The following is a 17,992-nucleotide window of genomic DNA, read 5'->3' on the forward strand; positions in this document are numbered from 1 at the left end:
CAGTTGTGTCTATAAAGATTGATACATTTCTCCTCAACCTCTCTGTATAAAGAAAACAACAGGGAAGGAAGCGGAAGGAGTATAGTTTTGTGACTAGCAGCTCTAATTTCTTATCTAGTTTCTTATCATTATTCTTTACCAGGGCTCCCCTGTACTAGTGCTTTGGAGCAGGGACGCTGAGGTAATGTATCTCAGGACTGTTTGTTTCAGGTTAAGAGAAATGTTGCTGGTTAGGAGAAGACAGATTTGCATAGCATCTCTCTCTGCCATGGAGTTTTCAAGAGAAAGGATGGCTTCTCCAGCTCAGGAGGCAGCAATTCTGAATACCCCAGAAGTCATTCCCCAATTTGCCCCAGGGTCAAGTAACAGCTTGGCCAAAGCACTTTGACTCTATCCATATCCTTTCAGGGACTAGGATGGCTGATTCCTTTTGCAAGGCTTGTTAGGCAGGGATTCATCAACCCCCCCACCCCACCCCAGCTGAAGTCAAGCGGTTACATGAAGAGGAATTTCAAGAGAAAAGCACCAGTGTCTGGAGAACTTACCAATTATAATAACAATGCCGATGAGCAGGAATAGGGTAACAACTTGATACAGTAAAGCAATGAACTTGACAAGTGTTATATTTTCTAGAAAATTCTGGATGATGATTTTTGCTTGACAACCTGGGGGAGGAAGCAAACTTATTAAACACAATTTATTGCAAAAAGTCTCTTCACACCTCCTGGTTCAACTCAGGAAGGCGGGGGGGGGGGCAGGGTCGACAAGCACATGAGAACATAAGAAGAGCCATGCTGGATCAGACCAAGGGTCCATCTAGTCCAGCATTCTGTTCACATTGTAGCCAACCAGCTGTCAACCAGAAACCCACAAGCAGGGCATGAGCGCAACAGCACCCTCCCACCCATGTACCCCAGCAACAGGTGTACACAGGCTCACTGCCTCTGGTACTGGAGGTAGCACATAGCCATCAGGACTAGTAGCCCTTAGGGGTGTCAGAGAATTTCTCGCTGAAACTTCGGGGGGCCGAGTGCCAACGCACTCGGTCCCCCGAAGTAGTTTCGGGGAGAAATTCTCCGCCCCCCCGCCCCCCGCCACCCCCTGGGGTGGGACTTACCTTTCCCGAATGTTGCTCCCGGCGGCGGGTCCCGGCGGTGGTTCGGCAGGGCTTCGACAGGGGCGGGGGCGGCAGCTGGTCTTTCGACCGGCTGCCGCCGCCGCCATTCCAAGAAAAGTAAAAAAAAAACAACCCGCCCCCGTGATAGGCTACGTGACAATTAACGTAGCCTATCACGGCTAGATTTGCAAAGTCAGCCGTGATAGGCTACGTAAATCGTCACGTAGCCTATCACGGGTGACTTTGGGAGGAAAAAAAAAAGCGCGTACGCTAATGGCGGCCCCCATAGGGAGCCGCCATTTGCGTTCCTTATTTGGTCGCTGTAGTCTACGTAAAGATTTATGTAGACTACGGCGAAAATAAGGGCAACGCTATTTGCATTGCCCTTATTTTCGCCGTAGTCTACGTAAATCTTTACGTAGACTACAGGGACCAAATAAGGAACGCGAATGGCGGCTCCCTATGGGGGCCGCCATTTGCATACGCGCTTTCTTTCTTTCTCTTTTAAAGTCACCCGTGATAGGCTACGTGATGATTAACGTAGCCTATCATGGCTGACTTTGCAGATCTAGCCGTGATAGGCTACGTAAATCGTCACGTAGCCTATCACGGGGGCGTTTTGTTTGTTTTTTAACTTTTTATTTCGCGGCCGGGTGAGGCAAGGCACCTTCTCCCCGGCCTGAATTTCGGCCGGGCGAGGCGCCTCCCCCCCCAGCCTGAATTTCGGGGGGAGAAGCGAAGCGCCTCCCCCCCACCGCGAAGCAAGCTGCGAGACGAGGTAAGTGACTTTCAAGCACTCCTAGTAGCCATTGATAACCTTTTCCTCCAGGAATTTGTCCAACCCCCTTTTAAAGCCATCCAAATTGGTGGCCATCACTACATCCTGTGGTAGCAAATTCCATAGTTTAACTATGCGCTGTGTGAAGAAGTCCTTCCTTTTATCCTTCCTGAATCTCCCACCAATCAGCTTCATGGGATGACCCCAGGTTCTAGTATTTTGAATGAGGGAGAAAAATGTCTCTCTATCCATGTTCTCCACAACATGCATAATTTTGTAGACCTCTACCATGTCTCCCCTTACCCTCCTTTTTTCCAAGCTAAACAATCCCAGCTTTGTAACCTTCTCTCATAGGGAAGATGCTCCAGCCCCTTGATCATTTTAGTTGCCCTTTTCTGCATATCCTGTTTCCCCTCCAGTCTTTTGAAACACTGAATAAAGCGGCTAAAGTTGCAATGTCCACTTAGCATGCTACTAAATGCTATAGGGTTGTGGTACTTCTAAGCCAAAGTGTGCATTTATGGCACAAGGAGGAAAAGTAGAATAGCATCCTCAAAGAAACAGAATACCAGTGTGGAAAACTCTGAACATGATTTGAAACCAAGAGGGAGACATATTAAGAGTATCACTAGATTCATGTCTTACTAATACAGCTGGTTATCTGCAGGAGCAAAGCTTTGGGCACACAATTTTTTTGTTCTGTACACTGGACACTCTCTACATCTCCTGAGTCTCTCTGCTGCTTGCTCCCAGGAAAGTAAGCTGCCATTACCTGATGTCCCCTCTTCTGTTGTCTTCCCTCCTTCTTGCATGAGATTTTTCCGTTCTCGTAGGTCTGTCTTAGGTGGGTCGGACGCCATTTTCCTCTGAGAATAACAGCACCTCAGAAAGTCAGACGTACAACTCCTGGCTTTGGCTCATCTGGATCAAAATGAAATATCCAGAACATTACGGGGATAGTTTAAATATTCCAGAACAATTTGGTTAATAAACTGGGGTGGCATTTAAGAGAAATTTAGTTACAAATCCTAGCCTCAGTTATACTATGACTTGGCCAGTGTCAAATGATCAACCGATGCATGTTGTGGTCCAATGCATTTTGATGAACATGCTCATTTCTGGGCCTGCTTTTTACCACTGGGCCCACCCTCCACTGGAATGCAGCCCTCAGAGCCTCTGTGAAACTGAATTTGGCCCTTATGCTGAAAGAGGTTCCCCACCCCTGCCCTAGCACTTGAGCTACATGCCACCTTTCTTTCATGTTTTGGAAGGGCTTCATTCCTGAACATGGAGAAGCAGATCTCAAGAGATGTACAGCGACACATGCAAAGACATAGGTGGAGCAAGCGGGGTAACACAAGACACCACATGTGGTGGTCTGCATATTATTCCTTGTGCTGAAATATGTTCACTTTCAGGATTGTATGACACCTGAAGTAGTGTTCCAGAGAAACAAGGGCTACCTCTATCCCTATGCTGGCCAATAATAAAATTAACACCCGGGGCGGGGGGGGGGGGATAAAATGGGACCTCTTCCGAAGAAATCTATTCTTTGAAAACCACTTCTTCCCTTGCTACCTCCCCACCCCCACCCCATCACAATGAACTAATCATTGATAAGATAAAGCAGAAGCACAGACAAATTCCTACCTTCTTGCTAGACTTGTAGAAAATAAATAGGCAGAAGAAGGGGAAATGTTTTATCAGCTAAGTAAATACTGAAAAATCTACCCACCAAGCCTTTCAGCGTCAGCCTCTCCCACAGCTAAGAGCACCATACCAGAAAAATACAGGGGAGGAGGGAAGATACTCCTCTGAGGGGAAAGTTCTGTCTTGCACATTAGAATGTTCCCTAACGGAAACACATATATTTCATATTGATTCTCTCCACTCCTGAAAATGTTGACTTGTGAACACAAGTCCTGGACACAAGAAACCCACTCCTACAGGCCAGCCCTACCATTAGGCAGAGGCAGCTCATGTTGGGTAAAATGAAAGAGCAGCAAATTGTTAATTATTCATTAGGGAGTGGGAGGGGCATTTGTGGGATTTCCTGTCTCAGGTGCCAATATGACTTGGGTATTATGCACTTTGACTTTGGGGTATGTGTGTACCATTTTCTGCTCCAGCTCAGAGAGCAAAATGTCTTGGGCTAGCCCTGAAAACATGGAAGAAAAAATGAACAAGGGAAGAAAAGGAAGGCTTGAAGGGGGGATTAATAAAATGTTGCTCCTGGACAAGCTCGATTGGAAAGAATGATAGGAGACCCAGACTGTCAGAGGTACCTTCATATTTAAAGTAACAGATATACCATGTTGATATTATCTCTGCAATGCTGCTGGTCAGTAAGCTTTGGCTTCCCTACTATCCCACTCTCTGATGAGCAGCAACTTATGGGTCATGATAAAGAGGACAAAGAAAGAGGTTCTGCCTTCTTCACAGCCTTGCATGGGAAGCAAGCAATGAAAGCCATACCTGTCTCTGCCAGCTCTCAAGGTGCAAAGCAGGTGGTGGCTCCAAAGTAGCCAGGATCCTACCCCAGCATGGCTTTTCATAGAGCTTTATGAGGAGGCACTGTTGCCAGGTGGAACTGAAAGCAAGATGTCCTGTGCAAGCAAAGCAGTCAAATGGTTTGGTTTACAAAAGCAAGTTGGATTTGGACCACTGGGGCGGGGGAGGAGGAGGAGGAGGAGGAGGAGGAGGAGAAGGAGCAAGGACACTCTTTCACCATTTCCACCGGGCACATTCTGCTTCTTTGCCATAAACTCAGGAGCAATACTCTCCCAGAGAATACACAGTTTATTGCCTGCCTTTTTTCAGCTTAGAAACTTCCTTAACAGCGGATAGCAAAGTTTCCAGGTACAACCACTGGTTAGGAAGATGGGAGGTTGATTATTCTCAATTGCTGGATCTTCCACAAGTCTTCTGAATGGTGTAAAAAGGCATAGCTTCTCCTCCTAGCTAAGGACAATGTGATCTAGGGGGGTGTTTCCACACTATCGCCTTCACTTCTTTTCCAACTTTGTTGAGCTGTTTCCCCAAGCACATTTTCTCTCTCATGTTTCCATGTCCCCAAAGGACCCGGTCTATCATCATTGTACCTTGGTGGGCTGCGCTGTTTCCACATAGCCTTAATCGCGTTATTCTCTTGATGGCTGGACGGAGCCTTTTTGGAGTGGGTTGGGTCTGCTTACCCCGTCTGTTTTCTCACCGCTTCCTGCTTCCGATTCCCCCCTCCCTCACCCCCCTCTGCCCCACTGAAGTTTCCCACTCTGGCCAGTCTCCTCCTTGCCTTCCCAGCCCTTTTCTTTTGCTTTAGAGCAGGAATGAAAAATCAAAGCACTGCATCTGGAGCATTCCCCCTCCCCTTTAAACCTTCCTTGTTGCCCCTGAAATGGGGATTTAAAGCACAGTTGTGCATTAATGAAGTGGTGAAAAATCAAAGCGCTGTGTCTGGAGCATCCTACAACTCTTTAAACTTGCTTTCTTGCCCCTAAAACGGGTGCTTCTGTGTGCATCTTTTCATCTCTGCCTGACTGCTCCCTCCAGGATCATCTCCCCCTCTCCTTCACACAACTTCAGTGTTCCCGCCTCCTCGGCTGTGTTTCCAGGGCAAAGGAAGGAGAAGCTAATAGAGGAGCACGGGATTTTAAAAAAGGAATCAGCTTTGCTGTGAAGAGAGGCTCCCCCCCACCCCCGCTTTCTCCTTTCCCCTGAAAGTCCAGATGCACCTGCATTTCAGGAGCAAGCCTCATTGAGCACAATGGGAGTTACTTCCGAGTAGACACACATATGCTTGTGCTGGGAAGGGGGGGCCCCACAAAGAGGGAAACTAGCCCCCATTTTAACCCAGAGGACCTCATTGATCACAATGGGAGTTACTTCTGACAAGACTGTAATGTGTTTGTTGTGGGAAGAGAGATGTTTTTAAACTTGGTCCCTTGGCATCCTGCTCCAAAACAGCAATGAAACTTCCGGAAAACAAGGAGGGAAAGGGTTGGGTCACTGAGGTCAGAGCAACACATCCACAAAGGCCAGGCTACATGCCCCATGGGCAGGGCTAAGACAGCAAACCCAGTGCAACTGTGGAAACAGGTCAGTAATGAAACCAGTAATGAAACCACCATAACTGGGAAAAGTCGGACTATAAGCAGTCTCAGAAGAAGCGGTTTTTCAGCGATAAAATGCGACACTGGTGCTGAATGGCCACAACGTCATGGAACCACAGAGAGCCCACGGCGCTTCCAATCCAGACAGAGGGCTCCTAGCAGTAGCATTACCTATTTTCTGCATTTAGGAAAAGGACAGAAGCAGCAGTAAGAAAACATGGGAGGGTCACAACTAGAAGACGATGATGTTAGGACCACCCATAAATTTCTGTGAAAGAGGCAGGGCGATGGCCCCACATAAGCCTCATCTGTAAGCAGCCTGGGTGAAAAGAAGCGATGGAAATGACAGTTTGAGTCAGGGAGTAAGTTGGACCGAGACAGACACACACAGAGAAAACTAGCTGAATTTGGGGTAGTTTGGTAAGCTCTCAGAACATTTAGCAGCAGATGCCTGTCTTTGGAGACCTGATGTGGGGAGGTGGATTATGCTGCTGGAGTGTTTAAGTTGCATCACCACCTAGGTGTGCTATATATCTATATCTATATATCTATCTCCAAATTCAGGTAACTATTGTGCCCCTGGAACTTCCCCACCACTCAGAGAAGTGAGATAAGTGTAAAGGTAGCCAGGCTCCTCTAATATTAAGCCCCTCCTCCACAAAAACATTGGATTAGTTGCCCCATTATACCCTTTGACCACCTCGCAGTACTCAGTAGGGATGTTAGAGAATTCCACCACGGATCTCAGGGGGCCCGAATTCCAGTGAATTTGGCCCCCCGGAATCCGTGGCGGAAAGGAGCAACCCGCCCCACCACCCCGCGAAAGCCCCCCGGAACAGAGCCTACCTGGTGGCGGCAGTGGCTGTGGCTGCAGCAGTGGATCCAGTGGCAGCAGCGGCTCCAGCCACTGCCAGGCTGCTGCGGACGCAAATGGCATCCTGAGTAGGGGACGCCATTTGCGTCCCTATGGTAGCCCATGATAGGCTACGTAAATATTTACGTAGCCTATCACGGCTAAAGCGGGGACGCAAATGGTGTCCCCTATGCCATTTGCGTTCCTGTTTTCTCCATACATAGCCCATGACAGCTAAAGCAGGAACGGAAATGGTGTAGGGGACACCATTTGCATTCCCGTTTTCTCCGTGATAGGCTATGTAAATATTTACGTAGCCTATCACGGAGAAAACAGAAATGCAAATGGCGTAGAGGACGCCATTTGTGTCCCCGCTTTAGCCGTGATAGGCTACATAAATGTTTACGTAGCCTATCATGGGCTACCATAGGGACGCAAATGGCGTCCCCTACTCAGGATGCCATTTGCGTCTGCAGCAGCCCGGCAGCGGCTGGAGGCCCCGCTGTGGGTTGGCCTGGCCGGTGGCTCTGCAGCCTGGCTGCGGAGCGGAGCTGGCCAGGCAGGATTCCGGGGGGGAGGAACGGATTGCCTCCCCCCCCGTCGAGGATTTCGGGGGGAGGGACGGAGCGCCTCCCCCCCATCGAGGATGTCCCTGGATGAAACCAGGTAACTGTTTCGTATATCTCTAGTACTCAGTCATGGTGGGGTAAATCTCTAACTTTCTCTACCTTTTATGTTTATAAGTGAAGTGGGAATTCTAACCTACATCACTGATTGCAAGTGCTGAAGCTGACAGGATCTTCTTTGCCCAGAATGCTCTTTATAACTCCGCCCCCACCCCGCTGCCATCTCTGCTGTTCTCCCACACCAACTTGTCCCCAAACTGCCTGCCCTCCCAGGGGTTTGAAAACGCATGTTTGCCCTCAAAATGCACACATTCAAACCCCCAGGGAATCAGTCACTGTCTGCATGATTTGCATTTGGAAAATGACGACCACCCTGGAGTACTCGGAGACAGAGTGGGGTAGATCTCTAACTTTCCTCACCAATGTCTTTGGACATTTCATCAGAACCTTTAGTTGTCCTATTATGGACGGGCTGTGGTTCAGTGGCAGAGCACGTGCTTTTTAGGTAGAAGGTCAGAGACTGCTTTGCTTGCCTTGCGGGACAATCTACACTGGGAAATGGACAGGGGTGTGTGTCTCTGTTGGTTCTGCTGGACCTCTCATTGGCTTTTGATATCATTGACCATGGTATCCTTCTGGGGCATCTGTCTCAGATGGGACTGGGAGGCGCTGTGGTCCTTCTTGGAGGGGCGATCTCAGAAGGTGGTGCTTGGGGATTCCTCTAACAATCATACCCACTTTATAAGTATATGGTTCCTTTACTTTTGTACAGATTCCTGTTCACCACTGTGGCCACTGGCCGGTGGTGTCTCTCAGAGTTCCATCTTATCACCTATGCTATTTAACATATAAATGAAACCGCTGGGAGAGATTGTCTGGAGTTTGGGGGTTTGGTGCCACCAATATGCTGAAGACACCCAATTCTATCCCTTCTTTCCATCTAAATCCAAGAAAGCTGTTCTAGTTCTAAACTGGTGTCTGATGTCAGTAATGGACAATAGGAATGTCAGAGGAATCCATCCAGGAGGTGGAGTTCACTGAGCTTTCAGCAGCTCAGCCCCCCAGACTACAGCTCACTAACCCACAAGCTGATCCGACTCGATCTATATAAGTCAGGTCAGCTTGTGGATTTCCACACACCCCCATTGCCATTTACACAATTTACAGCCACGATTTATGCAAACTAAGCAAATTATGGCCACAGTTTGTGTAAATGGCTATTTTTAGGGGGGAGGGAACACCAAGAAATTTGCCAGATTCCAAGGAAAAGCCTACGGCTCAGCTCACAAACGAAAGCCGTGCCGGGGGTTCCAGGGAAATCCATCGAGCCCCCAAAGGGCCAGATTTCCCCAAAACAGCTATCCCTAGAGGGCAAACGAAATGAAGCTTAATGTAGACAAGACAGACGTGCTCCTGGTTAGTCAAAAGGCAGATGAAAGAATAAGGATTCAACCAGTGCTGGATGAAGTTACAGTCCCCCTGAAGACTTGGGCTCGCAGTTTGGGTCTACTCCTGGACTTCGCCTTGAACCTGGATGCCTGGGTTTTGGCAGTGGCCAGGAGTGTGTTTGTGCAGCTGAGGCTAGTGTGCCAACTGTGCCCATTCTTAGAGAAGTCTGATCAGACAGATACCTTAATTACATCCCGTTTGGACTACTGTGATGCAGTCTACATGGGCTGCCTTCAAAAACAGTTTGGAAACATCAGCTGATCCAGAATGCTGCAGCAAGACTGTTGCCAGGGGTTGGTTATAGGGAGCAGGTGACTCCCTAGTTACAAAAGCTTCACTGGCTATGGGTCTGTTTCCAGACACAATTCAAAGTGCTGGTTATGACCTATAAAGCCCTGTGAGGCTTGGGACCAGGCTACCTGAAAGTGAGGATGTTGGAGAAATCTGCCGTGGATTCAAATGGGGCTGGATTCTTTGGAAACCAGCCTCCAGAATCTGCGGCAGGACGGCCCCACTTACCTCCGCTCCAGGAGGATTCTGCATGGAACGGCTCTCGGCTGCTTGCTTAACTGGAGCCATTCGCCCCCATGCTGATCGCCATTTTTTTTTTTAAGGTGATCGGCAGGATGTGCCCATAGACTTATATGCAAAGTACAGCCATAAATCTTGCGTATAAGTCTACATAGACTTATACAAAAGATTCACGGCTCTATTTTGCCTATAAGTCTATGGCTATATCCTGCCGATTGCCATTTTTTTAAGCAACGTGGCGATCGGTGTGGAGGCAAACGGGTCCAGGATGGACCAGGTAAGTGGCCCTCAAGCCAGGCAGCTCTGCGGAATCCTCGCAGAGCGGAGCCGCTCCGGAGGATTCCGGGGAGGGGGAGGAATGGATTGCCTCCCCCCCGGGCAGATTCCCCACCGGAACAGATGGTGGGGAATCCATACATCCCTACCTAAAAGACTGCATTCTCTCATATGAGCCTGCCTGTGGCTTAAGATCTTTGGGAGAGGCCTTTTCGAGACTGTCACCTTCAGGTTTGTTGGTGACGCAAAAGAGGGCCTTCTCAGTGGCAGCTCCCAGGCTGTGGAATTCCCTGTCAAGGGAGGCTAGGTTCGCTCCCTCTGCTGTCATTCTGTTGGCAGGCAAAGAACATTTTATTCAAGCAGCCCCTTGATGTTGGATTGTTGCAGGTCTGTTGGATTGGTTGTTGTTTTTCTTCTATTATTGTTGTGTTTTTAACTGTGTTTTAATGCATTTGTTTATTATTGTTTTAATGCTGCAATTGGAAGTATTGCCGTTCCGCCATAGCTGGCAAATTGTATTTGGCAGACAAGATAGTGAATGTAGGGATGGTGGAGAATTCCGCCACGGATTCCAGTGCGGCCGAATGCACTGGCATTCGGCCCCCCGGAATCCGTGGCGAGACGGCCTCCTGCCCCCCTCCCGCCTCGTGGAATCCCCTGGGACGGCACTTACCTGGGGCGGATGTGGCGGATTCAGCAGCAGATTCAGCGGCGGTGCGGTGGCGCGGCCACGGCAGTGAAAGGTGTGGCAGCGGCGGAAAGGGCAGCGGCGGGGGCGGTGGAGGAAGGTGCGGTGGCGGCGGCGGAAGGTGCAGTGGCGGGGGGCGGCGGCGGGGGGCGGCGACGGGGGCGGCGGGGGTGGCGGCAGGGGCGGCAGCGGCAGTGGTGCGGCGGTGGTGGCTGGTCTCCTGGCCGGCTGTGGCTGTGTACAGTGTACACAAATGGCGGCGGCTACGGTGGCCGCCATTTGCGTTCGCTATTTTTAGCCGTTCAAGCCTACGTAAATATTTACATAGGCTAGAACGGCGAAAAATAGCAAACGCAAATGGCGGCCGCCGTAGCCACCGCCATTTGCATACGCTTTTTTTTACTTTGCCGTGATAGGCTACATAAATATTTATGTAGCCTATCACAGTTAAGTACAGGGACACAAATGGCGGCGGCTACGGCGGCCACCATTTGCGTCCCTGCAGGCTGCCCAGCAGCCGGATGTCTGGCTGCGGGTGGCCGGAGCTGGCCGGCGGCTCCGCGGCTTGGCCGCGGAGCGGAGTCAGCCAGGCAGGATTCCGGGGGGGAGGGACGGAGCACCTCCCCCCCCGTCGAGGATTCCGGGGGAGGGACGGAGCGCCTCCCCCCCCCAGCGGAAACAGAACGTAACGGAAGGTAAGTGTTCCGTCCATCCCTAAGCGAATGACAAGAATTCATTGTCAGCAGCTGGAAGTTGATCCAACGTAAAAATCTGCCTATATCCACCACAAAAACATTTTCTTATCAATTTTTAGATTTGGATTTCCCCATAAAGTCAATTTAGCATGAGAAAATGGATCAAAGTGTAATTGACGTAACTTTTTACATCACACACCTCTAACAGTAGAAACCCTAACCCTATTCTTGTATGCCTAGAATCTAACATCATCCATTTAGGGAGAGGAACCAGACAAGAAGATTCCAAAACCAAGGCAAATGATCCAGTGTATTGTGTAATCATCTCTCCAGCAGCCTGAAGCCTCGGGGGCTTCAATCATTTCAATTAAAGCCCAGGAGAAGGTAATATGAGGCAATTCCTCTCATGGGGATTTTTTGGATTAGGAAGCACAGACATGCTGCTTCTGACCCTGGAAGGAGTATATAGCCATGGGTAGCAGCCACATCTTACAAGCCTGGTCTAAGGATTAATGGAAATAATGTATGTGAAATTCTTTGAACACTAACACTTATGCTCAAAGTGGTGTGCAAATGCTAAGCATTACCGTTATGTTGGAAGGGGGATATGCTTGAAGGGGAAAGGGTGAGAGAGGCCAATGCTGAGAGGAATCAAAAATCCCAATTTAACATTGGAACCTAGGCATACATTTATTACTATTCGGGAAGAGTAAAATGACAAATTATTCTCTTAATAACAATATTAAAAGATTTCATTTAAAGAGCCAGATTGCGCTGAAATAAGTCATCTAAACCTCAAGCTGCCAGATAGTTTCAGTCACTGGGTTGTTCCGTTCAACAGGGCAGCAGAAAATATAACAAATCATATAGAACATTAAAAAGACGAGAGAGGACATTTAACTGTTTCTTCCCCTGCCACGGGCCCAATAAAAATCACCCATTCGGGCATTTGAAGGGAAGCTCCGGTTGGTGCTTTTATTTCAGGGCTAATAGCAGACATGGGGTGAGGGGTTGTGGCTGTGGCAGGGTAGGAAAGGAAAGGATTAACGCCCTCCCTGCACGGTATTGTCCTGATGAAACCCTGACATGGTTCCTAATCACACACTAAGCATCATACATAGTTTGATAGTTTGGTCCTAATTTAGTTGTCTAGGAAGATAAAATACGTCACTGGCTTCCTTACCGTCCCATTACTGTCCCATTTTCTGGCAAGCATCAAATTGTATGTCAGCTCTGTTTAAGGAGTCAAAAATGTTCTGCCTCCTTTACAGCCCGGCATAGGTAGTAGCGAAGTCCAAACGAAGACTTACCCCCTGCAGCAGGTTGCAAAGGCTGTGTTGGTGGCAGGCATGGTGCGTGGTGGCTTCTCAGCAGCCTAGGCCACTTCTCATTTCCATATGTGGTGGGGCTGCTGCTAAAGAGAACCGAAAGCAAGATCAGCCGAGAAAACAAAAACTGAAGTGAAAACCAGCAAAGACTTTTTTTAATTATTTATTACCTGACAGTGGAAAAAAAGGGGTGGGGAGAGCTAGTCTTTGACCAATCCCTTGGAGAAAACCAGAGTACATACTATTCCCTTCCTTCCTGGTAAGCTTATCTTCCAGCCCAGACTAGTCAAGTCTGCCAACTACATTCCTGGATTTTACACTCTTTTTTTCAGACTTTTGAAAGTTCAGTGTACCAGTGGAGGCTGGTGTTATAATGGATAGTGGGGCTGTGAATCCACTCTGGATTTCAGTCAGAACCAGCCAGAACTCTAAAGGAGCTATTAGCCCCCACCAAATATCGTGTTGTGGATTAATTCCCCATTATACCCTTCCACCAAGTTGTTGTATTCCCCTTCAAGTTGGGAAAATCTGTGGCTTTCTCCACATGTTGAATAGATCCTTAGAAGTAATGTGGGGATATGGGGCAGAAACCAACAGCACCTCCACCGCTACGGCTTCCCTTCCACCCCGCCACTTGCCTTCTGCAAGCAGTGGGTCCTATTCTATTGTGCAAGTGGGACCCACTGCTTATGTAAGAGAGATTTAGCACTTCCTAGAGGAAGCCCCCAAAATGAGCAGAAGCGCTTATTTCTGGAAGGAGGCAGGTTGGCAGAGCTCCCTTATACGAGCTCTGCCAACCAGCCTCCTTCCAGAAAGGAAAGTTTCTGGTCATTTCGGATTGCCCCCATCAGAGCTAAATCTCCCTTCTGTAAGGGGTGGGCACCGTTTGTGGAAGAGAATCTGCAGGGCGCAAGAGAATCGGTGGGGGCGTAAGCGCCCTATGGGATACTCATAACAGTGTTTGGATTACAAAAGTGCAAGTACACAGGACTTTCTAGTACACTTTATATTCAGGTCCTTCTGGGGTATATGATCTGTGGCCACATGACAACCTCTATGAGCTCTGAGCCCCCTTCATAGGTTCACTTGTATTCCTCTTTCACTGTAGCCCATGGAACGCAGATCCAGTCTGCCTTTACATTAAAGAAAAAATATGCAGTCTTCCCGTTGTGGAGCCTTTCTGTGTTTACAGTGGGCTCCCAGACAGCAACCACGTGATTGCTGAGAGGGGACATTTTTAATTTTCAGGGTTCCATAGAACTCAATGAAACAGCTCCATCTAGTGGCTGTTTTAATAGCGCAACAATCCAACGTATTTTAATACTTCATTATTTCCAGATCTATTTAACACGGAATAACCAAGAAATACCTCTGGATGTGCCCTGGAGGTTGATGACATCATGAAAAGGCCCCGCAAACTTCCATGACTGAGAATTCTCAATAGCAAGATAAAACCTCTGTGAGAAGAAGCCCACAGTGGACTACAAGTTTGACCTTGGGGAGATGTCATTCTGTCTTGCACAGAAGCATACAAAAGTGCATATTTCTGGGCACCATACATTTAAAAAAGAAAAGAAAAGCGGCATTTGTAGAGGGTATTTGAGAGCTGATAACTCACGAGAGAGGGTCATTTAACCCTTATCCGACCTGCTCCCTACCCACTCCAAATCATCCCCCAAGCTGTTTCCCCCTCATGAGTTTCTAAATACATGTTTGCCATCACAAGCCAGCACTGAACCCCCTTGGGGGAATAGCCACTTTGTGCATGACTTGGAGCAGGGAAATGGTGAAGGCAAACGTTCTGAGGCGTATGGGGGGGCGGGAGTAGCTTGGCAGGCATGACTGAGAGCAGAGAAATGGTGGACAGAGGAAATGGACTGAAGTTAAAGGGCTGAGGTTACCAGAAACCAGCCCTTTGTAGATATGGCTTCTTCTGGATTGGTGGCTCCTAGTGCTAATAATCATTGCACCTCCCCGAATGCTAGCAATAGAACTGCAGTTGACCACTGGGGATGTCATAGGGCGTCTCTACATTAAAGGAAAATCTGGGAGCCCCTTGGAACATTTTCTTCCATCTCTGTGGCACGATGAGAATTGGCAATCAATCAATAAAATCATGCAACATCGAATACATGTGTATCAGTCTTTAAGGGAAGCCCAGCCTTAGCACTTGACACCCCAGAGTGGATGCTGGGGCCCCAATATTATCCCAGCAGGGCCCACCAGCACTAACACTTCCCCTGTTCTCCCCCTACGCCAGGTGGCCAGGTCTGCAAACCCAACTGTCATTTTAATTCCCTACAGTGCCCCAGAGTGACACTACGTCACATGCTCCAGCACATTGTGGGAAATTGAAAAGGCATCTCCCATTTGTCCTGGCTGGGAGTGCTGCCGCAGCAGCCTGCCACTGTTGCCAGGTAAGCTCAAGGGGACCCACTGATGTAGGAAGGGCCCCACCAGAGGATACTTTGCCCAGGTTCCCCCCAGACCTGGAACTGGCCTGGCTTTAGGGTGCCCCCCCAGAACAAACTGTATTTGCTATTACATCATGTGAGCACTATTGCCTATATTCCATGCCAAGCCTTTAGGGGAGCCTCCACTGCCTCTGTGTACATCTGTGCAGAACAAAGCAAGCAGGCAAGTAAGCAAGAGGTCTGCCTAATACAGAAGTCATTACAGGGCTGTGTCCAGGAGTTATCAATGGGGCACACAGACATAATAACGATACCAGGTAGTGGGTAAGACAATCCTTTCCTCATTGTCTAAATGCATAATGCTGGTGCATGGCTTCCTTCCCAACTGCCCCATAACTGGCTATCTAGATAGTAAGTATTGCTGAATTGGTTTGAGCTGCAGCTGTTCTGTGCAATGTTTTTGTGGTGGGGTGTTGCTCCATAAATACAGATAGAAATGAGGACCGGCATAAAACACAATTTTAATCTGTAGTCCTGCTATTGAGATTTCTCATTCATGGATTCAAGCGACACAGGAGTCTCCAGCATCCTACTGCTCTGCCACCTCTGACCTTAAGGGATGATGATTGCAAACAAAATTACCACAGAAGGGGAAGGAGCTTGTGGGGGAGAGGACCAGCTGCATCAGGTGGACCCTGAGCCTGTCTCTGCCCCTGCCAAACAGGTACTTAAGGCGGGGCTGCCAGAGGCTGCTCGGGGAGGAGCTTGTGGGGAAGAGGACCTGCTGCACCAGGTGGACCACTTGGCGTCACACTTGGAGACGCATGGAGGAGCATATGAAGACCCACCTGCCACCTCTCCAGAGATACCAGCAACCAATTACTAGCAGCAAATAGTGGCAGTAGAGGGCAGCAGCTTTAAAGACCAGGAAGAAAGGGGCAAACGCAGATCTTATCTGCTCCTTCTTAGCTGCCGCTCTCTTTTATATTCTTTTATACTGTACATTTTAATATGTGCCAGGGAAGTCCATTGAGCAACTCAGGGGGTCGGGGAGGTGCCACCATAACTGTGGTCATGGGTAGGGGGAAGTATGGTGTTGGGGGGATTAACAGGCCAGCTGAGGAGAAGAGGGGCTAGACACCTTATGGCTATCCTGTCCTCTGGTTCTTTCCCCAACCTGATGGTTCCTGGCGGCCTTACCAACTTGCCCTCGGGTCTGGTGGTGCTGCTGCTGAATGCCAGGTCAGCCCAAAATAAAATCTCCCTCATCCATGATTTGATTGTGGATGAGGAGGCTGACCTGGAATGTATTACTGAGACCTGGGTGGGGGAACTGGAGGGGTCACTCTCTCCCAGCTGTGCCCTCCTGGGTACTCAGTGCAGCACCAACACTGACACGAGGGTCGGGGAGGGGGGGTTGCCGTGGTCTATAGGAATTCAATCTCCCTCTCCAGGCTTCCTGCTCATTCGAGTGCAGATCCCAAATGCTTGTACCTTGTGTTGGGTACCTGGGACAGATTAGGGATTCTGCTGGTGTACTGCCCACCCCACTGCCCATCAGACTCCCTGCCTGAGCTGACAGAGGTGGTCTTGGACTTGGTGTTGAGGACCCCCAGGATGATGGGCCTGGGGGATCTCAACTTCCATGCTGAAGCCGCTGTATCCGGGGCGGCTCAGGACTTCATGGCCGCCATGACAACCATGGGGCTGTCCCAACATGTCATCGGCCCAACGCATATAAAAGGACACGCGCTTGATCTGGTTTTCTCGACTGGGCAGGAGGATGGTGATCTGACAGTGGAGGAATTAACATCTGTCCCTTTGTCATGGTCAGATCACTTCCTGTTGAGGTTTAGACTCTTGGCAGCCTTCACCCTCTGCAAGGGTGGGGGACCTATTAAAATGGTCCGCCCCCAGAGGCTAATGGATTCCGATGGATTCCAGAGGGCTCTGGGGGGTTTTCCTGCTGGTATGGCTGGTGCTCCTGTTGAAGCCCAGGTCGCTCTGTGGAATGCAGAGATGACTCGGGCGGTTGACACGATCGTGCCCAAGCGCCCTCTCCCTCTGAGCAGAGCCCGGCCAGCTCCTTGGTATACACCTGAGCTGAGGGCAATGAAGCAAGAGGGGAGATGGCTAGAACGCAGGTGGAGGAAAACTCGTGCTGAGTCTGACCGAACACAGGTAAGAGCTCACTATCGAGCCTACTCTGTGGCGGTGAGGGTGGCAAAGAGACAGTTCTTTCCCACCAGCATTGCATCTTCTCAGTGTCATCCAGCAGAGCTTTTCTGAGTGGTTTGTGGCCTGTTACATTGTGGGCCAGAGAGACAAATTGTGGAACCCTCGGTTGCACACTGTGACAAGTTTGCATGGCACTTTGAAGATAAAGTCACTCAGATTCCTCATGAATTGGACACCATGATTAATGCAGTTCCATTGGTAGAGGCATTCAGGGCACCGTCTGGTCCAGTTCTATTGGATAAGTTTCAGTTACTGAGGCCTGAGGATGCGGACAAGGTGCTTGGCCAAATCCGATTGAACACTTGTGTGCTTGACCCTTGCCCTTCATGGCTTATTAAATCAAACAAGGAGGGGATGTCCAGCTGGGTCCAGGAGGTTGTAAATTCCTCCTTGAGAGAGGGAGTGGTGCTGGCCTCTTTAAAAGAGGCGGTAATCAGACCACTCCTGAAAAAGCCTAACCTGGACCCGGAGGATGTTAACAACTAGGGATGGCAGAGAATTTCGCCACAGACCTCGGTGAGGCCGAATGCCAGTGCATTCAGCCCCGCGAAATCTGTGGTGGAACGGCCTGCCCCCCCGCTCCCCTGCGGATCCCCCCGGGACCTGGGGCGGATCTTCCAGGCGGTGGCAGCTCCGGAGGCAGCGGCAGCAGCTGTGGTGGCTGGTCTTCCGACCAGCTGCCGCTGCCGCCATTTGCAGTTTTTTGGGTTTTTTTACAGAGACGTGATAGGCTACATAAGTTTTTACGTAGCCTAAAACGTCTGGGTAAAAAAAGAAGAAGAAAGGTGTACACAAATGGCGGCGGCTACAGCCACCGCCATTTGCGTACGCGTTTTTTTTTTTTACCCAGACGTGATAGGCTACGTAAGTTTTTACGTAGCCTAAAATGA

General features: G+C 49.4%; 1 protein-coding gene across 6 annotated transcripts in view; it reads right to left on the minus strand.

Annotated features, from left to right (window-relative positions):
- LOC146355313 (uncharacterized) overlaps nucleotides 1–17,992 on the minus strand; it is a 39,254-nt gene that overhangs the window by 6,229 nt on the left and 15,033 nt on the right. The window contains exons 1-4 of one of the 6 annotated variants that reach the window (XM_084830453.1): nucleotides 12,621–12,745; nucleotides 12,433–12,533; nucleotides 2,668–2,816; nucleotides 546–665 (exon numbers count right to left, since the gene is read on the minus strand). In XM_084830453.1, the coding sequence (XP_084686579.1) occupies nucleotides 546–665; nucleotides 2,668–2,755 (208 nt within the window). In that variant the 5' untranslated portion in view covers nucleotides 2,756–2,816; nucleotides 12,433–12,533; nucleotides 12,621–12,745. The other 5 variants (XM_084830452.1, XR_014787150.1, XM_084830455.1 and 2 more) reach the window with 5 other exon arrangements.

The sequence above is a fragment of the Heloderma suspectum genome, chromosome 2, assembly GCF_057233095.1.
Source record: "Heloderma suspectum isolate Gila_16-S chromosome 2, 16-S_ref, whole genome shotgun sequence".
Lineage (NCBI taxonomy): Eukaryota > Metazoa > Chordata > Lepidosauria > Squamata > Helodermatidae > Heloderma > Heloderma suspectum.